General features: G+C 46.0%; 2 protein-coding genes across 2 annotated transcripts; both read right to left on the bottom strand.

The window, feature by feature from the left end:
• Positions 1-430: 430 nt before the first annotated feature.
• On the bottom strand, positions 431-1,970 carry AOL_s00210g122 (uncharacterized protein; the record flags this gene model as incomplete). Its single annotated transcript, XM_011128924.1, has 4 exons — positions 431-721; positions 792-1,378; positions 1,440-1,747; positions 1,903-1,970. 4 exons carry the CDS (start codon positions 1,968-1,970, stop codon positions 431-433), a joined length of 1,254 nt encoding a protein of 417 aa, XP_011127226.1.
• Positions 1,971-2,791: 821 nt separating this feature from the next.
• AOL_s00210g121 (uncharacterized protein) lies at positions 2,792-4,258 on the bottom strand (the record flags this gene model as incomplete). The annotated part of the gene is made up of 3 exons (XM_011128923.1): positions 2,792-3,580; positions 3,799-3,869; positions 4,126-4,258. 3 exons carry the CDS (start codon positions 4,256-4,258, stop codon positions 2,792-2,794), a joined length of 993 nt encoding a protein of 330 aa, XP_011127225.1.
• Between the last annotated feature and the right edge of the window lie 14,241 nt (positions 4,259-18,499).

Below are 18,499 nucleotides of genomic sequence, written 5' to 3'. Positions count from 1 at the left end.
GATTCGTAGTGTGTTGAGCTCATGCCTAGGTATAAACGATGTGTTGTTCGCTAGCTCAAGGCTGTATCATTTGGTACAGCTCCGATGTCACTCCGCTGTGACCAAGGCTACTGCACGATCAAGATTAAGGAAAGATAGTATATGAAAAAATCAAGGAAATCCTTGCCCATTGCCAGAAATTTAAAAAAGAATATACATGTCCGGAAACGCTGCCATAGTAACCCTACCTGCTATGTACTTAAATAATATGTCTAAGTATGATATTTTACTGAATTAAGCATCACTGGCTCCTGGCTGGGAAGGGCGTCTAAAGAACGCCTCCCAGCTAAATGCCCCCGGCCAACTCGCTCCTCGTCCACTAGCACTTCATGTAGCTTCTTCCGTCCTCATTATTCAATAATATACAATTCTACCCTCTTTCAACCACCCTCTAAGCCTCGTTGACGAACAAACCAGCCATACCCTGTCCGCTGCCAATGCACATACTGGTCAAAAGAAGCTTCTTCCCTGTCCTTCTGCACTCCGATAGACCGGTGACAACTTGTCGGGCACCGGTGGCACCCAATGGATGTCCCAATGCGATGGCTCCACCACGGACGTTCATGATCTCGTGTGGGATCTCGAGCTTGTTGAGGCAGTAGACGGCCATGGAAGCGAAAGCCTCGTTCAACTCAACGACATCGATATCCTTGATGGTCAAGTTAAGCTTGGAGAGGAGTTTCTATAACATTCGATGTTAGTAACTTTCCTTTAACCTCGTGGTGGGAAGATCCAGGTGTTCAAGAACTTACGGGGATGGCGACAGATGGACCGATACCCATGATTCTGGGAGCAAGACCAACAACTGTGCTGTAGACATACTTGGCCAAGATTGGCTGGCCGAGCTTCTGTGCTGTCGATCGCTTCATGAGAAGGAGGGCAGCAGCACCATCGGTAACCTGGGAGCTGTTACCACCGGTCGACTTATCGCCGAACTGTGGGAAAGCTGGACGAATCTTCGATAGAGACTCGAAGGTAGTTCCGTGACGTGGACCCTCATCAGCAGTGACGGTGACGGTCTTCTTTTCGCCGGTCTTAGGATCAACGACGACAGTGGTGACTGGCAAGATCTCATCGTTGAACCAACCGGCCTTCTGGGCGACTTCGGCACGCTTGTAAGACTCAGCGGCGTATCTGTCCTGCATCTCACGGGTGATACCGAAATCATTTCCGACGTTCTCGGATGTCTGACCCATGGGCTGTTTGCAGTCCTCAGCCTCCTGGTTGGCAGAGATCTCAGCAGAAGCAGAGAATGGGTCTCTGATCTTGCTGTTCTCAGTCATGGACTCAGCACCGATCGCGATACCAATATCAATTGAGCCGCCGGCGATTTGCTGGGCTATTCAAATCGGTTAGCATACATATCCCCACAGAAGAAGAAATTACGATTGGCCGCATACCAATATCCTGAATGGCCAACAATCCAGATGAGCAAAATCTGTTAACAATATGTGCGGCCGTTGTATTTGGAAACCCAGCGGTCAATGCGGCCATTCTGATCTTGTTGGCCATGTTTGTACCAGCGACATTGCCGCAGGCGATATCCTCAACGAGCACGGGGTCGATATTGGAGTTCTTGATGACACCTTGCAAGAGCTGCAATAGCAGGTTCTCGAGCGGTGTATCCTTGAACGAACCCTTACCACCCTTCGCAAGGGCTGTACGGGTCGCATAAGTGATGACGATATCATCTGGGTTCTTGGACAGCCTGTTTTTAGTGCCGGCGTTAGATCACGGACTGCAAATGAAAGTGGCCAAAATATATAGCCTTTTTCTTTCTTCTCTCCCCTCGTCGCGAGGAAGATTCTGGACTCGATCGCCTCCGAAGAGCCCGTTCTGAGACATGTGGAGATTGACACTTACACAGCGGCACGTCCTGATGAGACGCCAGGGTTGAGGTGGTTCAATACGTTCTTAAGTCGGTCTGCCATTGTGAATAATGAGATTCTATTGGATGAACTGGGAGATGAATGTGAGAGCTGAGAGATGAGGTTGTAGTTCGGATGTCTTGAAAGGAAGATGAAGACTGTCGGCTGTGTCACAGATAAGGGTTTTATAGCAACAGTTATATACCTCTACTGCTATAACAGCTTATCTGCATTTATCCCGAGCTAATGGCCACGGCTGTCGATTTCGGGAGAGATGCGTTATGTATGTAAGAGTTATGTATGTATGTAAGATGTATTAGAAATTGAGGGTGAAAGAAAAGTCCGGGGGGAGAAGGGCGAAAAGCAAGGTGAAGGCTGTCTATCCGGGGAAGTTTGCGCGTTTGAGCCGAGGCAAGTACAATTCGAGGCCCAAAAGGGCAGGGGGGAAGCACATGTTTGGAATGCGATTTGCTGTTCGGCCGTGCCGCATTTGGCTCTATTTTGGCCTCAACCGACGCTTCACGCTTCTAACCGCGGTAAAAGGTCCTCCACACGCCAGTCTCCATATCTTTTTTTTTTGTTATAGAGAATGTATCAGCCACAGCTTAGATAATCCGATGGCTTCACAGGCTCCCTGGCTAGTTCTGCATATACATATGGGGGAGTGGAGATGTTGGAAAATGGAGTTTCTGGTATCGTTTTTGTGTTGTCTATAGATCTTGTGTATACTAATAATATATATGTATGTATCTGGATCTGGACGATACAGTATATAGTAATTACAGGGTGGTATGGTCTCGATGAGTTCTCTCAAATTCACAGGTGCGCGGGATGCTTCCTTAGTAAGCAAAAGGCCAGTGGAACCCGGTTTTGATTTACACATATCATTTTATCTTGCGCATCTCCATAGTAAATAACAACTTCTCCGTCGTCAAAACCTCCACACGGTCTTGTACCAGATGATTGCTCGTGCTGACCATGCCCCCGAACCTCGTCTCCGTCTCATCCAAATCCCATTCCAACCCCTTTGTCGTGATCACAGACGCCGCCGCAACCGGTATCAATCCACACGTCTTCCCGAATAGACCCAAGGGTGTTTCAATAATATTCTTCCCTTTCTCCAATAGGAACGTCACACTCTCGTCAGACATAAGAATCAATTTTCTCTCAGCCGTTTTATTAGACGAGGAACTCGTATTCTGACTTTCGACTTTCATTTTTATTTCTTCTTCTTGTCCTCCTTCTGCTCCCCCACTTTCTTTGATGAATTCTCCATTCAACCGATTGCTCGCTTGGAACAGCTGATCGATTGCATGAAAAGTCTGATCCATACGACCTCCCATTGCACCGTAAGCTATAATATCAAGGGGTGCATGTTCAATCCAAGATGGGGCACCTGGTTCGCCAGCCCAGGGGACACCGTATATCCCTTCTTTGGGGACCTTTACGCTCACGTTCACGTCATCGTCATCTTCCTCTTCTTCTTCGTCAGAGGCGGTGTCTCGCTTTGGGGAGTCATGAAGTTGCTCCTGCTTCAGGATCCAGTTGAGGGATTTCGTAAAATCCGTTGCGTATTGGCTGTGGTCGGGAACTATGGATACACCGAGTGCACGATAGTAGTTTCCGACTTTGGATTGGAGAGAATCCAGGTCACCAGTGATGCAGTCAGGGATCTATCAAATTTTTTAAATTAAAAAAAATGCATAGAAGAATGTATTTTGGGGACTTTTCTATTGGCTTCTTAAAGAGTTTGTAGAGATACTTCGTGGTTACAAACGGAGTTAAGGGTGATCATCCCGACTTTGTGAATCGGCAATGCCGTGGAGATGATTTCCGCTTTTTTTTTCTTTGTGAAGTTCGTGAGGAGAAGGGGTGGAGAATAATCACGTACTGGTATATCGTTGTCAATTTCGATGCCATAGATTTGATTCGCCCCACCGTCTGCACAAACTCGCAGACTTGCTGTTGATGATTATTGGAAAATTAGAATATATTCTCTCTCTCTCTCTCTCTTCCTCCCTTTCTCAATACAGTATAGCACAGCAGCATGCATGTGGAGATAAAGTGCGGAGTGATTATAAACCTTCTAAACGGGATATTAATCTGACTCTGACTTCCCAAAAAAGTGAAGGGAAGGGAACAAAAAAGTGGAATGATAGGGAGTTTTTGGTGATTCATTCATTATGCATATGCATATTGCATACACGCACATACATACCATTATTCCATAATCTCGTAAACCCTTCGATATCAGTTATTGGTTGGTTCAGGATTACCAAGGCAAATCGTGGACGAGTCTCAGCTTGGTCAGTGAGATAATCACCTGGTGCCCAGGTCGCAACTGTCTCCATCTCTTCTTTGCCACCAGTCCCCGGATACCCCCTTGGTGCCCCTTCGCTGCCCTTGATGCCCTTGAGGCCCTTGATGCCTCCCCAGGAGGTACTTGTTGATACTTCTAGTATTTGTTCCCTCTCAATGGCAGATACCGGAATACCCCGAGGCTGAGGATTATGGTATACGCAATCTTCTGCACATGCACAGGCGATGACACCACAGTACTGTGTAAGCTTCTTTTGAAGTCAATAGACTTCCCGCTACACCCCTTTCGAGTCGTATGTGCAACTTGGCGGTCGAAACCAGGGATATAATGCCGGATAGGTATCCGATATATATCCAAGATCACGAAAAAAAAAACCCTCTCCCAAACTTCGGAGGTCGCGGATGCAGGAAGATATGGCGTGTGATTGGTCGCTGACAAAGAAAAACGATGATGATATCGAATATATTAATTCTTGAAGTTTATGAACGTAGTGGAGTACCTGGGGAAAAAGTGTAACGTAACCCCTCTTGTGTAAGTGCAAGTGTGGCGGCTTCGCCCGGACATCGATCAACGTTGGATTCGACTCGATAGCTTTCGCAACCGAGTTTTTCCTCCCAAAAGTACTCGAGCCTAAACTAAGCGTCCAAGCCTGGTTATGATTCGCAATCGTCCCATGCAAAGCCCGGGCTTTGTGCAAGGACAGAACGGAATCGGCGGGAACACAACAGATGTGTTGCGGGTTCAGTCCAGCTGGTCAGCGCTGCTACGAACAGGATTTTCGAGCCAATCGGCGACACGGAAGCTTCAGAGCTAAAGGTTCCCGAAAGCTTTTCTGACTTCGAAGTTCGACTTCGATTTCGATTTCAGAAACTTCCTGAGATGGGAGGAAGGTGCTACGATATGTCACAAAGGCTGATGTAATCAGGCAGCACTTGAATTTCTAAAGCTGCGGCGGATATATGCAACTGGTTTATCATCTACATGCATATTCAAATACTTTTGAATCTTTGTTACTGGCGGATAAAATTTCGAGAACATCGAAAGCTCTGATAGGCTCGATGACCGAACAATGCAGCGGGCTAAAAACCGTTACAGCCGACTGATTATATCAGACTGCCCTCCAGAATTATGTAATCCACGCACATTCGGTAAGTGCAGGCGATACCGGACTTTGAATTTCCCGAGGAAATAGAAAAAAACCCAATACATTTGCTTTGCTCACTTTCTTTTAGCTTGGCGCCACCTGCCTGCCTGCACGCTGTGGCTGTTTTGAATACTATGTATGGGTGTGCGACCCTCAAAAAAGAGGCTTCTCGAATTTGTAACTATTTCGGGAAGGCCGAGCCTAAGGACTGATATATGAAATTCCCAGAAATTGGGAACCGATGATGGCACCGTGCATGCGACTTGCGCAACCTGCAAGATACAAAACACGTTTTTTTGTTCTTTGCCGCTTCTATATCCCCTTCCATGCTTGAATTTACCCCGGCACCCCAATCTGCAAGGGAAAGACAAAATTTTTCACCGCTTGAGCGGCTCTTATTCAAGCCACAGGAAGGAGAAGGGGCATGGAGCACCCTACCGATATGGATATTTCTCCAGACCGCTCCCCCCCCCTCCCCAGATCCTCAACCTGTCGGCCAGCAAGTAGCCCTGTTGATCCCCGGTTTCCTGTCATACCTCCCGACGCATGCATGCCATGTCAGTCGGCCCCGAAGAAGCGAAAGACATTTTTAGCATCAGCAGGGTCAGAATCTCGGCTGCGTATCTGGTGCTACACCAAAGAGCTCCCCCAGCTGGATACTTCGGAGCTGTCAGATGGGGTACCCAACCGTCCCCCGAGCTGCCCCTCCTTAAGTAACGTACATATCTATACATACAGACGTTGAAGTAGTGTAGTAAGTATATGACGTACCTCGCTCACACGAGCAGACACTCTTTTCGGATAGGCGGATATTTCCAGCTCGCTCTTTTGGTGAAGCTCTGCCACGTCCAGCTGATACTTTTGTCGCCTGCCGACTTGCTAAGCAAGGCCAAAAACCCTTGTCTACTTTCATCAAGCCCTCATCACCTGATAACCAAGCGAGAAAGGTTTGGAAAGAGGATACGTGGACGGAGTTTATGAGAAAAAGAAGGTCGGATCGGGCGGAGTCCGCTGACGTTTCGCTGTTTGTAAGGATTACAAGAACCTTAGAGGGCCGGATGAAATTCTTCGAGCTCCTGCTGAATAAGAACTGTCCTAGGTTACATCTGGGCCAATGATTGGTGGACAGCTGTCAAGGGCCGCGCCGGTTGATATGTAACGGCCGAGGTAGGTGTGCGCTGGCATCGATGTGGCGCAGTAGCCGCCGACGCTAATGCGGCCGATGCGGCAAAAAATCTTTCCCCTGGGACTCTGGGCACGGTTAGCGGCATAATTGCGGCGTCAAGGAGTTGGCGGACTGGACGGTGGTACAAAGAATCCTACACCTTAGATCAGATCCGAGGTCACAGCGGATCTCTCAGGTACAAAAATGTTAACACCTGCGGATTGAAGAGAGAGGGACCCACTCGGGGAAAGTTTACCTAATCTGCACAGACGCCATCTCTAAATCTCGGTGGGCCCTTCGGACCTTTGGAAAATTCCTGCGGAAACAGAGGGACCGGCAACTGGCGCCTAATTTTCCTGTCCTTTAGCTTATACATGTACGTATACCAATAGGTATACGCAATCCCTTCTTGCAGAATTCTCCAACTCGTAGATGCAATGCATGCGAATTGGTGTATGGTTGTCTCTTCTTGAAACCCGTCGAGACGGAGCCAACAGGTCAAAAGAAAGAAAAAAAACCCTCGCAAGTACCGATCGAATCGGCAACATCCACCGTGTGATCACGGCTCAGAAGCGTTCCGATAGCGTATACGGAATACACTCGGCTTGGTGGTCGAAAGCTGAGTAGCTCCAAGACCTGCATGGCCAAGATTTTGCGCAAAAGTTGGGCCTTTGCGCAGGGAAGGGTCCCCTCTTTCTCTTTGAAAACCTGCATTGGCGGACATTGCAAACTGCAACAACCTAATGCCAAGACACCAATATCAAGAGGGAGATCCGGAGATGTCCAAATCGATGAGATGGCTTGAGACAGATATGCAACTCCCTGACTTGAATCGTCTTTGTAAATCCGTGCCCGTTTAGTGGCTTCCAAAGTCCCTGTCGCCTAACGAATGATCGTGAAAGTTGTCGTCGAGGGTATCGATGAGGTATCCATAAAGGATCAAAACCTTAGGCATGTCTCGCCCTCCCATCGACAATGGTACATTTGCGTTGTTTTCCAGAAGCATAAAAAAAATGCATGGGCATCTGATTGAGAGTGCAGGCTGGGAGATGAGCTTTAGTGGGTCGCCACCGTGTCTTGCTTGCGTAGCTCGAAGATTGTCGAATGCATGTGGAATGGCCGGATGTTGATGTTGGAATGAGGGCCTGTCCCCCCATGTTTCTCAACTTCAATTGCTAAAGGGCGTACGCCATCATGTTACAGCAGTGCTAGGACATCGGGAGAGTCGGGTAAAAGGCTCGTGGAAACGTGAACGGCACCTAAGAGCGGCTGTCTTTGAACAGGGAGTTTTGTTTGAGGCGGGAAAAGTGGGCTCCTGACCTGCGCCTGCTAGCTAGCTAACTAGGCTTAATAGTGCAGGTGTCGAAGTTATGCCAGGGCCATGCATACCTATGTGCATCTAGAGATTTCAGGAAGATGGAGTGGAAGAGAAGAAGGAAGGGGTTAGCCCTTTGCATCTTTGAAAATTTGATACCATGCCATGCCATGCCATCAATTGATCAAGTCCAGCCGAGTCGAGCGGGTCAGCATCGATCCCACAAAACTAGTCGACTTCTCGAGACTCTATTGGAGGCGTAACGTATCACCGAGTTCCTCTGCATGCTATATTATTCCTGATAACTCTCAAGTTCGAAATCGCGCTGACTGTTCCATTTCCCTCTGTACTGGTCGAACAAGCATTATAATTGGTCGCACCAAGACCTCCTGATTCATATTCGATAATCCCCAGATACCTGGCTCTGGATCCCATCCCCTCAGCTGGGACCCGAAAATCATAACCGAGCCCGCGGCTGCTGGGACCCACCGATATCATAGTATTTCCGCCATCGCGAATCGTCGGAGAAGTTTCCGTAGAATTATCCGGGGAGGGGGTCGTGTGCTGCATGTCTTCGTCGGACATTCCAAGACTGCCTTTTCCAAGACTTTTTATCTGTTCATGGTATTTGCCTAACTAATAGGCCACTATCATGCTACCTATCACACAACGTATTACAAGTATACCTTTAGTAAATGAACTCTAGAATTAGCCTATTTGTCACTAATCTGCGAATTTCTAAGCGTTTAGGTCTCGAATATGAGCCAAGCACTTATGCGTACCATTAAGTATATGTACATATACCTTATGAAACTGGATACCGCGGTCTAGTCTCTGGGCCATGTAAGGGTGAAAGCCCTAATATCCAAGGCTTCATATTCATAAAGTCTAGCCTTTTATCCACCTGAATTCCGATGAGAACGCTGCCTAACAACTTTCATCCCGTGGTCAGTGATCTGCCCCGTTTCACACTGGGCCATGGGTCAGAAAACCCTTCAACTAAACCAGGAATACTCCCATTAATGAAGCGGCAACTAGTACCCGGGTAGCAACGATCAAGCGACCAAGCCCGCCAGAATTCCCGAGGAATAGCTAAAAAGGATAAAAGCCCGGCGAGAGGACTAACGTCTTTTCGCCCATGAGGCGGTCCAGCCGAAGAAACGGCCAGGATATGAGGAGACACTCTCTCTGCCCCGTTTCTGTAAAGAAAACCTATCAAATATATTGGTCAGTCAGAGTCCATCATACTCGGACATTTGTAACGTGGCATTGTTACTGACGGGGTTCTTTCTGGTTGCGCCTTGCCCATTAGAGGGGCGGCGTGGGGAAAATGTGATATATTCTCATATCAGATATATTAATATGATGTTGATTTCAATAAAGCTGGGAAATCGAAGGGTAATCCGGACTACTACTACGACACACCCGGGTTCGACATCATGTGTAACCTTCAAAACGTCCCGACTCTTGCTAACTATTCGTAGACCAAAGAGCTCGGACGAGTCCGTGTTCATTTACTGTTGAGGAAGTTCTCTACTGTGTAGGGTATAAGCAGCGGCTCGGCTAGTTTCGAGGTTTCAGGCAGCAACGGCTTCTAGATTCGGACAGGGTACGGGCATCGTGTATCGTAGCCACTATCTGATGTATCTTTGTGACGGTCTAGAAGAATGCTTGTAGACATTAGGTAAATAACCTAGGACTCTCTGCTGAGATTCGACCGGATTGTACTTCCGGCTATCGGGAGCTGTTCCAAGATACCTCAGCTCAGGAACCTGTTCATTTCAAACCGGGTGCTATTTCTGATACCAGACATCCATCCTGAAGTACATACATGTGCAGGATGTAAGTACACTGCACGGCCGGCTTAGAGCCGTAAGATTTCAACTACACATCCGAGTTATCCTAAATTGCTGTATTTCCCAACCGTATGTCTCTGATGAACATGAATAAAAAGAACTTTATATTTGTGGATAAATTCGCTTTTTGATACATCATTGTACATGACGCACGTTTAGATACATACCTCTTCTCTCTTGTCCTCGGGATCTTGAAGTCCTGTCGATAGCCTATTCCAATATCGCGATACTAGGCTTGTACAATTGTACGGATTTAAGTACCGACAGGAGCGGTGCGGTAGGGAATAAACGATACGACTCGATCCCGTTCAGATGACCCGGGTATTCGGCATCTGGCGGAACAGATCGACTCAGGAAAAGAAAAACCACTAGCAAGAACTTCTAAGCCGTCATTCAGCCCGCAACTTGGGAGAGAGTTCTAAAATTTCCACCAATATGGAGTTACGAACTCAAAGGAATACCATCATGAGCCAGTTGAGTGAACGGAGTATGCCATTCCAAACTGGCTTCCCGCCCTCTTACAGTCAATAAGGTTTTCCAAGAAATTTGACTGAGCGGTTGCGGCGTATATTGGTTAATGCCATGGGCCATGCAAATGGACCCTGCGGTCAGATCCGAAAAGACCAAAAAAAAACTAGCAAAGCAAGATACAGCGAGATTACTTTCTTAAAATATACATTTAAACATCGTCGATCACAAAATGAATTGACTCCACGCATACACACACCCCACACACACCATACTATACGCCATGGCATGGCATGCATCATGCGTGATGAATTCACTAATTCTATGGACAACGCAATTACCACTAATTCGAATCCACAATTTGCGTTGGAAGTAATCCCAAGCAAGCAAATGCAGAGCTGGGTAGACTTAGTAGTTCGTTGAACTAGCTAGTCGTCTCTTGGCTAAGGTGCGAGGTTATATTAAACTAGACAGGGTCGCCGAACTGTTTTGCTGTTCTCCACCAGGCCTATGGGTTCGATTCCTGCACGATTTGGAACATACAGCTTGCTCGAGTTTTACATGCAGCCAGTATCCGCACGGATCCTCAGCTTTGGGACAGCTGGAGTCCTGGTGACTGGGTCTGGCTAAACAGTGACAGGTCACGCATACCAAACAACTTGCAAGGCTGTGGAGTCGTTAATTGGCATTTATCAAGGAAGGACGAACGAACTAGGAGGATTAACCGGCTGGCTTGACACGTTTTTCCTTCCCACCCTTTTGATTCACAGCAATCAAGCCACCAGAATTAGAAACTGAGACGTCTTGCATATTTTCTATTCTGCGGGACCTGACCTTCACAGTTTTTTTTTTTTTTTTCCTTCTACGAGAGCGAAAAATTGCGATTTTTGGTCTTCAAAAGGGGAAAAAAGTAATATCCCGATAGCTAGCCATAGTTAGCCACGTTTTTTTTTTCCTTTTCATGTAAGTACGGATGTAAGTACCTATGTAACGACCCCCGTTCTTTTCGAGGGTGGTGTGCGCCCTGCGGAATTTCGTATCTCCTCCTCTTTACAACTACATACACATACGAAGCATGCTAGCAGCTCTCGCAGCCCCCCAGTAATGCCCAGGCGTGGAAATAACAGCGGCCGCGGCGACGATTGCCGAATTTGTATTTGATCAACTTGAGTTGATCCCGAGGGGACAGTTTCAATTTCACGAACCGGGTCCTACAAACCTGGGGGAGACATGCATCCTCATCATCAAAGGAAGGAGGTTCACGGACTGTCGCACAAAAAAGTGGATCTACCATGGGCATGGGCCATGGCCCTCCCTCAAGGCCCCGCTCTCACCAACCCGAGCAACTCAACTAACTGGATGAAAACTAACATACCCGGTCTAACTGGACCCAGTATTATTATGTCTCTCGGCAATATCAACATCATCATCATGATATTTTTATGTATGTGACCGAAGGGGTTTCCCCAGGTGGGTCTTTTTTTTTCAAAATGTTTTGCGTTCCCCACTCATTATGGATGTATACCGGCTATTATGAACTGCGCGCGGTTGTCTTCTATGCACTGCGCATAGGATCAAAATCGAAAGGTCCAATGAAATTCCCTGACTGCGCCGTTACACCGAGAGCAGTTAAGAATTTACTCCATTACTCCACAAAGACACCCATGAATTCATAAGTTCAATATACTGGTATACCTAGTAACAGCAAACACCGGGGTAAAGTTTCGTCCTTTTGATTTGTAACTGCTTTACAATAATGCACAGGATGCAGCAGGCTCCATCATGCATCACAATCGATTAATCTTCTTCTTGCTTCATCGCCAAGGAAATTAATTGCATGTCCGCATGTATCAAAAGGCAAAATATATATAGCGCGCCTCGTTTTGCCCATCTTGAAGACCCGCACAAGACCGATATCAAGCCCCAATTAATGTTCCCAAAAGGTCAAAATGGGATCTGAAACCCGGAGACCGGATACTTCCTTCACAGATACCCGTGCGCAAAAGGGTTTAGTACCTACATGACTTACTTAGTATCCACAGTAACTAAAGAGCGCCCAGATGTCTCAATTTCCAAAAATGCGGAGAAGAGAGAAACACAGACACAGATGCAGAGAGAGAGAGAGACCTGCATAAGGTTTTTTATCTTGGAAATTCCCTTTCTGGATTTCGGGCGCCCTTCCCCCATCAATTGCATCTGTGGATCCGGAGCGGTAAACTCCAACGCGCATTGCACTTTCGCTATTCGTCGCGGATATAAGAAGTAAAACATCTTCCATTCCAATGGCTTGGGACATGGCGGAAAGCTTTGACGATCGATGCGGGTCCCTTATGATGCGATCCAAGCCATGGCCCGGCAAACGGGATTACATAGGACATTAGTTGAAATTTCAACTATCTTAGCCAGGGCATTTCATAGCGATATCACAAACGCCTCGCATAAACTTTCATAGTTCGATACAAAATTTTGGTCCAATGGTCCAGTATGTGCGGTGGTAACATATGTGCATCTGCATACTAACTTCCATAACGAGTCCAATTAAAGGCATAAAAGATCAGGTCACATCGTATCCGCCCTGCGCATGCTGCAAGGAATGTCAGCGGGACCTTGCACTTCCCTTCCCTTCCCACACCCCATCGATGCAATGAAGCAAGGATCCCAGGATTTAATTCATCAGGAGGGCCGCCGCATTTCAATGGAGCTCGGCTCCTCCTCCCCTCTCTAAAAAAAAATCCCTGAGGATAGTTAGAATTGCGAAGCCTTACCACAAATATGCAAAGTTTGGGTCCTCAAGTCATGAGTCGATGTAGCAACCCCTGGAGTTCAATCGAATCCGGTTTTTGAATGCGTTGCGGCTGAATCGAAACGGGCGTAGGTATATGCGTACGACCATGGCCACGCAATTGACATGAGCTCATACGGGATATATCAACCGACGATGTCGGTATTACCCTTAAGCTGACCTATAAGCATATTATCGACACATAATGAATTTATGAATCACATGTTAAAAAAAGGGAGCATAGAAGGCTGTTAGCTCGGTAGGCGCTCTAGTAAGCCAAGAAGGAGCGCCAAAGGAGGCCAGCCATTAGTTTCATCTTATTTGCGTCTCGTGGTCAGTTCGTCAAGGTACCGAAGGAAGTACCAGCGACCTTCAAATCTCTTTGAATTCATATCATGGCAAGGTGATACCTATTGTACTTTCGTATCAGCTCGTCCAACATACGTACATCCCTCATCTTATAGCCTTATGTGTATGTACATGTACATGTACCGTAATCTGATCTTGATAATATATCCGCAGCATGCAGATATTCGGCCGCAATATATGAGACATACATTTCATTAATACTTCTACCGGTCCCTACAAGATCTCTATAAACTTAACTTTGCATCTACAGGAACTCCTATCTAGCACAGCCAGAAATTCGAAAGGATAATAAAAAAACGCCTCCCCAATCAATCAGAATCCACGTCTCAGAAAGTGACCTCGGTACTGGGTCCCTTTTTGTCTGAGAAAAATTGCCGTCTGCCGTAAAGCCCCCCCGGCATCATGTAAGAAATAGAAAGAAAATAAGAAGAAAGTCCGCCTTAGCTTTCACCCCGGAATAATATAGTATACGCGGTATTGTCATGTCATGTTCTGCTGAGGTAAGCTATAGCCACGGCTATCCCAGGGCGAAATGGGAGCCAAGCGACCCAAACGGTGGAATAGTGTAACCTCGTAATGCTACTGTAAACCATGCTACTAAAAAAAAAAAAAAACTCCGTGCCATTTGCTCTCGTATCTACTGTGGGTATGGAGATAGCTCACGAGAAAATAGTTCGATGATACCGTTCAATTGCTCTGGGTCCGATGACCGGTCGACCCTGGGATGCCTACTTATGGTGATCAATGGGGCCCCAGAGGGCTTGAGCGTATCAACGAACTCGCAAGATAGAGTTCATGTTGGAGGGTCCCACTTGGTCTGCGGCAGCTAGTTAAGCAGCGCACACATCCGCCCCGAGACAACTGCGCGCTCAGTGTATCGAATCTCGGAAAACTTTCTTTTCATCGTGAACCCCATGCACAATTACAAAATTCCCACCGCGACCGCCTCGTTCATGAATGAACCCAAAAAAAAAAGGAAAGGAAAGGAAAGGGAATCAGCCTAGTAGCTTGGCCCTGTCAGACCCTGAAATCACATTTTCCCTGAGCGCGCGTGCGCCCGCCGGCCTTTCAATCATTCATCACCAGAAAGAAAAAACCATGCCCAAAGACCCTTCCCATGGCATGCATCTCGTCTCCCAGTACCCAAAACGCCCAAATAAGTTAAAACTTCCCCAAGCTTCCCACCCCCCTTCCGCAAATCAGAGAATTTCTTGGCATGCTTTTGGGTTGTGTGACAGAACAATGACATCCAAACCGGGGTGAAGGGAAACATCATGGTTCCAATTGGTGGTTTGGTACATCTAACCTTTAAGGTCAATAATTCACTAAACCGACTTCGGGTCGATTGCACTCTATCTTGCGTTTCTATATCCTTGGCATTATAGCTCGACCATCGACGAAATGGCTTCAATCTCAGCAGTGAATACGAAGCCACTAGTTCTTTCTTGGCATAGACGGTGTTTCCGTAAGCCATTATCAAATGAGATGGGTCTCTTACTCATTTCCTTCTCTTTTTTTTCATTTTTTGAGGCGTGCAAGATGAGTTATTAGTTATGTGCCGGGATTCCCCACTTCACTAGTATCATCGACTTGGAAAAATTGAAAATGTCCATCTCGGTAGCTCGGTATCTCGATGTATCATGCATATTTTGTGTCTCGATATTAGACCCGGTAGGCAGCTCGGTAAACGGTAGGCTAAATTCAAACATTCTGGGTTCCAACCTTTGAGTTCGCAAATTCTCCTCTTGGCTAGGCCGAGTTTAACCCAAAAGGATACATGCATACATGCATACTTCTTACATGTCATAGCGACAGCATATATTTCTTTCTTGAGTCAAACCGTCGACGGGCCTGGTATGGTGTATATATATACATTCTATGTGTATATTATACAGCTCAGTCACTTATTACACGTGGAACGCCCAGCCTCGTCAGTAAGCAAATTAATCTATTTGTGACGAACCATTAACGTTAACCAGTCGTTTCAATACAATTCATTAAGTTAGCATTGTAAAATATCCCGTTCTCCACAGGTAAGAAATTCACACACACGATGAATGTCAATTTTCGTCGCTCTTACCGAAAGCAAAGGGTCTCCAATCGTATGGATTGGATTATATTGGATATTATTCCTCCAAGCTATAAGCAACTAGGAAGTGTTACCAAAAACGGCACAATCCCGACTTATTTATACGCCACCAGTAGCAAGTAAGTAACTATCCGATCATAGCGAACAACAGTCAGGCAAATTTGAATGCCATGCATTATGTAGGTACAAATCACACTTGATCATGAACCAACACTACACTTCCAAGCTCTAATATAATCATCCCAAGTGTTAATCTTTGAGCAAGGGGGACCCCGACCCCATATGATTTTTCTGCAAGTATGCGTAAGAAAGCCAACAAGCCTCTCCCTTTCCCCCAAAACGAATATGATATAAGGATTTCATAGAATCATAAAATCAAGGTTTTTTTTATATTTCCTTTTCTCTTGATTGTGACTATGTTACATACAACAAAGCAGTGTAGCAGTTAATTAAAAAAATTCCGATCCGGATCCGGATCGTTCCGAGGGTCTCCATATGCCTGTTTCAAAATGTGGAGTGGAGTGGCGATATGTCGTTAGACATTGCCTTGATCTCGTACGTGCCATGTAAGTCCGTACTGTCTATGCCCCATTACTACTGTGTATGTATGTGTCCTCGTTTAGCGCTGCAATACGATCCACTAGTTAGGAATAGCTAACTAGTCAACGGACGGACGAAATACCATGGAAAGGACTTAGAAATAATTTGCTGTACATTTTCACGTACATACATACATACATACATACATACATACATACATACATAGCTGTATCGTAATGGAATCAAATAAATCCACGAATACGCCGATCTTCTATCCACACTAATCTGTGTTTTTCAAACTGAGCTCATCCGACGGAGTTAAAGCCCTTTTTAGCAGGACAACTCGGAAAACAGTTTTTTTTTTTTTTCAGGCCGTCAATGATGAAGGCTGCACCATGCAGCACTAGCTTCATGCATGGAAGCGCCTAAAGAACCTTCGAAAGTTCTTCAGCTTCCGAAATATCATGCAGTTGACTATAGGCCACACACACCCGGAGCCGCTGCTGCGCTGCTGCTGCTCCTATCCATACATACATATCACAGTGTACTAGCTAGCTAGCTCAAGGCCCTCTATCTATCCATTTTGCGTGCATGCAAAAAAGTATCTGTGGAGTATGTATCTTCGTCCCCCGGCTTCTTTCTTCCCCTAAGCTAGGATGAGATAAACATTGCTCGTATTCTTCTTGTCCGTTCACAATTGTTCTTCTGACTTTTTGTACAGGTTTGCAACGTTTGATGTCGATGACTAGTGTCTATACCAACCTGGAAGTCAAGTTTACCTCTCAGTTGGAAAGAATATCCAGGTTGCAGCCAATACTCGAGTCAAGTCAATTCAAGTCTCCCCTGAGCAAAGTAATTCGGTGCCTTTAAATCCCAGCTAGCTATCCCCTCGTAGATAATATCTCATCAAAATATACCCCCCCTTCACGGGGTCCACGGGGTTTCTCTTTGTAGTTATTTAGCGAAAAGTCCTTAAACTCTCATAGCAAATACAGTGGGAAAAGAAAGAGAGAGTCCCTCCCCCAACGATTCAATTACAAGCTCTCGATCCCCGGTTCATCCTCCACCCCATAGCCCTGTAGAAATCAGAAACAAACCGTCAAGGTAAATAAGTACCCGATTCGATGACCACCCAACAACAGCCAACAAAAAAAACGTTAACAAGCCCTTCCGCCGTTGCATATCCCCTCACCCCTCTCCATGGGAATGACCCCATAGACGCCCTCGTGGCAGCCATGAAAAGAGACAATGTCTCTTAAGTTTTTTTTTTTCTTGGAGAAAGAAAGAAGGGAACCGAAAGCCGGTTGTGTTTCGAAGGAAACCTTGGATACTTGGGTATGTATGTAAGAAAATAGAAGTACTCGGTGATTGGACGCTTACTGTCCGACCGTTACAGGAGTATTTAACTGGTTCTTGAAAAACAGCCCATTGCCATTTCTATGTATTTAACTCGAAGCCGAAAGGGCACTACCTCGATAAAGGTAAGACACCGATGGGGCCTTACTCCCTCCAAATGGTCATGCAACCAAAATCTACAATTAACATGGATATATCTCAAAGCGCATCATCATCGAATATTTTAGCCAACGTTCCCAGCAAAAAAATAAAAAATAGATAAAAAATAGATAAACCACCCAACAATCAGCAAGGCCCTCCCATACAGCATACTCCTCCATAATATTCAATCATATTAAAAAAAAAAACCGGGTGGTTGCTTGAAGGGAAAAGAAACCTAGGCAAACGGTGAAGCAATCCCGCATGCATTTGCCCAGAGTGGTGATAGACCTGAATTGGGATATCGATGCGAAGGAAGCCTGCCTTGCACGAAAAAAAGACATAATGGAAGTTCAGATATATTTTGTTTTTATGTGAAACCCTCGTGCTCGAGCCTCAGATCAGACGAAAAGAGGAACACACATATGCACACCCGTATCATACATCATACATCGTACATATCATACATATCATACATACATACATAGCAGAGTAAACTTATGCATGCATCGTCAAAATGCAATGAGGACACGCTAGTCTATCTAAAGTGTAAGGAACCACTTGCCAGCAGCCCATGAGATCTACTTCCCCCGAGAGAGCGCCGAAAGGGAAAAAAAAAGTCGAACTTGCAAGAAAAAGCCATGTTGAAGGAGCAGGAGGCGCACGGAAGTTAATTATGATCTCTCATCGCATTAACGTTGAGTCAAAACCTCTTGGATTCCACCCGTGGGTCTTATCAACCATCGTTCCTTTCCTTCTCCGGCGGTGGAACCTTTCAAACACCGATAGGCTCTTTATAGTGCGCACCATCGCGATACTAGCTGGGATACATGGGGCGGGGGGAAGACCAACAATATCCCTAGTCTGATCTTTAAGCTAAGCTACAACCCCCTCTCCTCCTCCTCCGCCCCAAGTTAGACGTAAGCAACAGGAAAGGATGAGTATTTATCATATGATACCTTTATTTTTTATTTTATTTTTATTTTTATTTTTCTATAGTTGTCAAAAGGAAGATGGTTATGTTTCTTTACACATCCCCACCTAAGAGAA

The sequence above is a fragment of the Orbilia oligospora genome (assembly GCF_000225545.1).
Source record: "Orbilia oligospora ATCC 24927 unplaced genomic scaffold scaffold00210, whole genome shotgun sequence".
Taxonomy (NCBI): domain Eukaryota; kingdom Fungi; phylum Ascomycota; class Orbiliomycetes; order Orbiliales; family Orbiliaceae; genus Orbilia; species Orbilia oligospora.
Note: the sequence above shows the minus strand (reverse complement) of the source record. Positions and strands in the feature narration are given on the sequence as shown.